The sequence below is a fragment of the Limulus polyphemus genome, unplaced genomic scaffold, assembly GCF_000517525.1.
Source record: "Limulus polyphemus unplaced genomic scaffold, Limulus_polyphemus-2.1.2 Scaffold72, whole genome shotgun sequence".
Classification (NCBI taxonomy): domain Eukaryota; kingdom Metazoa; phylum Arthropoda; class Merostomata; order Xiphosura; family Limulidae; genus Limulus; species Limulus polyphemus.
In genome coordinates this window covers 571,359-576,492 of record NW_013665682.1, presented here as the reverse complement: position 1 = coordinate 576,492, position 5,134 = coordinate 571,359, and the positions used below count along the sequence as shown (strand labels likewise).

The window sequence follows — 5,134 nt, the reverse complement described above, 5'->3', positions numbered from 1 at the left end:
ATGCCACTGGGGGGGGGCAATTTTAGATGTAGACTGCTGTGATACATAACTATAAGACTAAAGCAAAACTGGTTCTTACTTTGCATTCTAATCCACTATAATATTTAAATTTTTCTTATCAAAACACCTGCTAATAAAATACCGCTCTCTGTGAGCTGTTATTTAGGGTTAAATTTCAACAACTGTCAATACTTCACTTGAAATTCTGTTTGTGAATACGATGTTATGTTAAACTTTAAATTTGTGATATAAAACTTTCTATGATTCAAAATAATTTAAATCAGCTTAAATGATTCAGTGTTGTAGGTTAAGAAATACTGATAAATGTGTTTTTTTTTCTAGAACGTTCAAGAATGAAATCAACTCTTGGAAATTTGGAGGATAAAGAATCACGTCTACGATCTCGTATGCTATGCAGCTTAAATTTGTACAACTTTTGACAAAGTGGAAAGTCATAGACAAGTAATTTCATCTTAGTAGTGAAGAAGCATTTAGTTTTCTTCTAGTGAACAGGAATTTTGTTAATCCATATTATTTCTGGAAATCTTGAAATTAGTGAACATTCATATAGTACGGAATAAGGATCATGTCTTCAGCTTGGAGTCAATTAGAACAACTTCTCACTTGCGCGATCTGTTTGGACAGGTATAGAAACCCAAAACTACTTCCTTGCCAACATACATTCTGTACAGACCCGTGTTTGGAGGGTCTTATTGATTATGGTCGCCGGCAGATAAAATGCCCAGAGTGCAGAGCGGAGCATCGAATTCCATATCAGGGAGTTCAGACATATCCTACAAATGTGACTTTGGTGAGGTTTTTGGAGCTTCATAGAGATGTCACTGGGGAAGAGCCAGAACCTCCACCATCCATGATGGAGCGCTGCGTCATATGCAGTGAGAAGGCTTGCGTCATTAAGTGTGCCCATTGTGATAAGAAAGTATGCGATGAATGTAGAGAGGCTCACACAGATATTCTTCGTCGGGAAATCGGTCGAATTAACAACCAGGTCAGAAGAGGTCTTCAAAGGCTGTCTGAAGGTTTGATGACTACCCAAAACAACACAGAAAAACTTAAGCAAAACTGTGGCAAGGTTAAGGATGAAATAGAAGAACTGGTTCGTCGCTGTACCAAAGATTTAAAAGACTCAGAAGACAAACTCCTTTTGGAGCTAGATGAGTATTTGCAATCTGAGTTGTGCCAGATGAAACAGTTGAAAAACCAGTTGGAGGTTGAAGTGGAAAATTTGAACAGCAACTGTGAACTTGTAGATAAGTATGTCAATGAAGATATGGAATGGACAGATGTCGAACTTGTACAGTACAAAGAAATATTTGTGAAAACTTTAGAATTCATACGAAACTTCGAAAGCGATCCTTCAGATTTTTCTCGTCGTGTTAGATTCCACACCCGAACTGATTCCGATGTTGTACATCGAATGTTGATAGATTTAGGAGAGCTAAATATTTCTGCATTGACTTCAAAACCCTCAATTACTGTATCTCCACCACCATCTAATGCCCTGATGAGAAGCCAGAGTGATCATCGGTTAGCCAGTCAATTTCAGCGTCGTCAAGAAGGGAGAACACAATTTGACCTTAATAGAGTTTTGGGAAGTCATACCAGTGAGTTAGAACGAGAAAGCAGTTCCAGTGGCTTTGCCCGAAACTGGCGAGAATGTGGAGAGGGAAGCAGTTACAAGCGTTTTGGAGAGCGAAGAGATTATGACATATCTGATAGAGAGAGAGGAAGAAATAGATATTTAAAAGACGAAAGTGGAGCTTTAACCTATAGAAACTGGCGAGACGCAGATGCTGACACATCTACCTACCGATCTCGATTTACTAGAGATCACTCTGACGAAAGTCAAGAACAAGAAGTAAATACTGGGCGAAGTGTCCGTTTTGAGGAACCCCCTGAAAAACAAGAGAACTTATTTAAAACAAGTGACGTCACTAAGGGTCCCTTGAGTGGAGTGGTAAAATTAATAGATTCTCCATACTTCATGGAAAGACTCCACCAGAACGAAGTTCGTCAGAAACAGCAAAAATTGGAAAAAGAACAGCAGGAGAAAGAACAATCTAATCCTATACCTTCCAATCCTGTTCCTGTACCTCCACGACGGCAAACAAACCGTCAACTCAGTGAAGATGAAATAGAAAAACAAAAGAAACAAAATCAAGCAGCAGCTGCTGCAGCTGTCCCTTCAAATGCATCTACACCTGAGGTCAGCCCACCACCTACTCCAAACCCTGATTCCTCAAACCGTCCTCTAACCAGAAGAGTTTCAACTCTACAAAAATCTGATGATTCTACAGCTAAATGTAAGAGCCCCGATCTGACGCAGAACACCCAAAGATCAGTAGAATCTCCAGTGTCTGTTGTTTCTCCTGGGGCATCATCTTCCTCATCTCCTGTATCAAGTCCACCTCCCACTCCTACTAACCTCGAATCACCAGGACGCCCCCTTACCAGAAGAGTATCAGTAACTGCAGAAATTATATGAGTCAACAGCAAAGACTAAAACTCCTGAGTCATCAAAACGCACTTATAAATCAGGAGCATCTTCTTCAGATGGTTCTACAGAAAGCAGGATGTCATCAAGACGGAGTTCCCAACAAGATGATGTTCCAGATACCTCAGTTCAACGTCTAGCAAAAAAGCACGAAGGAAGTTCATCAATTGAGCCGGAACCTGAAAGAACAAGTGTTGCACGTACATCAGAAGTATCACACCCTTTGCGGGAAGATGACAGGCCAAAGTCCAGGCAAGTATCTGAAAATAATGGGTTAGTAGATTCTACCGAACTTATTGCTTTCAGTCCTAATCATGAAATAGTTGAAGCTGTGTCTCACATCCAAGATACAAGAACCCTAGAAAATAAGGAGAAACCAAATGCAGCAACTTCATTAACTGCATCTCCTCGCCGTCCTTCCTGGAGGGAGAGAAAATATTAAAAATAGACTGTTCTTAAACTTTCTTTGAATCAACAAGTAATAGCTACAAACTCGATTTTATACTATTGAAAAATCATATCATCCAGCAATATTACCATATTTCATCAGACACCGAACTTGTAGCTTGAGATCAGTGATAATAAAACAACCTTGAACGAATATATCTGCTATGATGCTTAAAGAGTTAAATGAACAACAATACCATATCCAATTCAAAAGGGCTACTCTAACTCCTTCCCCTCAAGAACTTCCTTTAGCCAGAGTTCCATAAAATCCAGCAAAAGGAACAGTTCGTCAAGATGGCCATCTTCACAGTTTTATTTGTTCAGTAACTAGTACAAATTATTCTTATGCAATCCTTTCCTATTTTTTTTATACTGAATGTTCTCTGAATGCTCATAGTTCCTAGTGAAGTTTTAAGTAACCAAAGCATATATTCAAACATGATAACTATTTGGTTTCATTCTCTAGGTCTCTCCGTTCCCCACTGGGAAAGACTCAGTCGGCAGAAGTGGATGGTAAGCAAGGCAGTCCTCCAGTGATCAGTCCCACCTCTCGCAGAAATGATAGTTCATTAGGAAGAAATTCGTCACAAGCTAAGGAAAGTGAGGAAAAAAAGACTCCAGTTCAGTCTTCTTTCTATGGAAGACTTCTTGGCCAGCAAGCTACCCCAAAGACTCAAGTTCAAGAAGAGGATAGCGAAACTGAAAGTGAAAGCGAAGTCAGCAGTACAGAAACAGAAAGTGAAGAACCAGAAGAGCCTAAGAAACTGAATATTAGCGTGAATAATCCTACTGCCACAACCACACCTTCTCGAAGAGCACAAAATTCCCGACAAAGTGTTGATTTATCTGGTAAAGATGTTTTTCCCTCTACGGGATCCCGTCTTTCTCATTATGATACACTTAAAGAAGAGAACAAAAACCGATCAGCTGCAAGGAACAGTTTGATTCGTGACGAGGAGTCTCAATATCCAAGTAGATATGACAGCTCCAGCCGAAGAGCAGCACTTGAGGACGATACCAGGGACAGTACATCTGCTTATAAACGATACTTGGCACGTAGCCGTAGCTCAGCAGGCCTAGGTAGATTGTCCATTAACCGTGATGATAGGTCAGAAGATCTTTTTAGGGGTGCTTCAGACCGGTACCGATATGACACCAACGTTGGAAGTAATCTCCGCCGTAGCAGAGTTTCCCGCAGTAAGAGCTCGGCCGATATTCTTGCAGGCGAAGAAAGCCCAGATGATGACTTGACAACACATCGGCGTAGGAAGAGTTCCACATTTAAGTCCAGTAGAGATGATAGCCCTGATGATACAACACTTACTGGATCAAGATCTTGGGCAAAATATATACGAGATAAGTATGGATCACGCCCATCAACAGGTCTTGGTAGTTCTGCACTTCGTAGTCGTACTTCTCGTGGTCTTTATTCCAAAAGTGATAGTGATGACAGCTCAGATGAAGAATCTCCTAAAGGACGAAGTTCAGAATCTCCATCTTCCAGACGTTCCAGAAGCCAGTCCTATTCATTTAATTATCCAAGAATTTCTTACATGCATAAACGAAAATGTATTATGAAAGTGGGTGTCAGGGGGAGTGAACCATCATGTTTCACGTGGCCCAGAGGAGTCTGTGTAGGACCAGACAACACCATTGTTGTAGCAGATAGTAGTAACCACAGAGTCCAGGTAACAATCCCATTCTGAACCAAATGATCCATGATGTTACCGTACTTCAAAAACCCCATGATTTAAGGGTGATTTCGAATGTAGATAATTTCATTTTCTGTAAACAGCTGCTTGTCACAAAAGCTTTCTGTCGTTACTTATCCACAATCAATATTAACTTCCGATAAGAACAAGTTACCTACTTATATCAAAACTAAACATGAGCCCTATGATAAGTATAGCTAATTAAATATACTTTTTTTACGTTCTTACCTATAAAGACTAGAATAAATTATTTTTGTTTCATAAGTTGGGTACTCTCACTGTTAATGATAATGTATAAATAATGCTGAGATGGACCCTCGTATTGAAGATAATCTATATATATATATATAAAAGCCAGTGTGTGTCACGTCACATCACGCTTGATTTCTCGAAATAGAAGGTTTGTTTATTTTGAATTTCGCGCAAAGCTACACGAGGGCTATCTGCGCTAGCCGTCCCT

General features: G+C 39.9%; 1 protein-coding gene across 1 annotated transcript in view; it reads left to right on the top strand.

The window, feature by feature from the left end:
* The first annotated feature begins 342 nt into the window (after positions 1–342).
* LOC106466072 (RING finger protein nhl-1-like) overlaps positions 343–5,134 on the top strand; it is an 11,929-nt gene continuing 7,137 nt past the window's right edge. The window contains 3 exon segments of the mRNA XM_022394586.1: positions 343–2,511; positions 2,513–2,767; positions 3,429–4,650. Coding sequence (XP_022250294.1) covers positions 587–2,511; positions 2,513–2,767; positions 3,429–4,650 — 3,402 coding nt within the window. The 5' untranslated portion in view covers positions 343–586.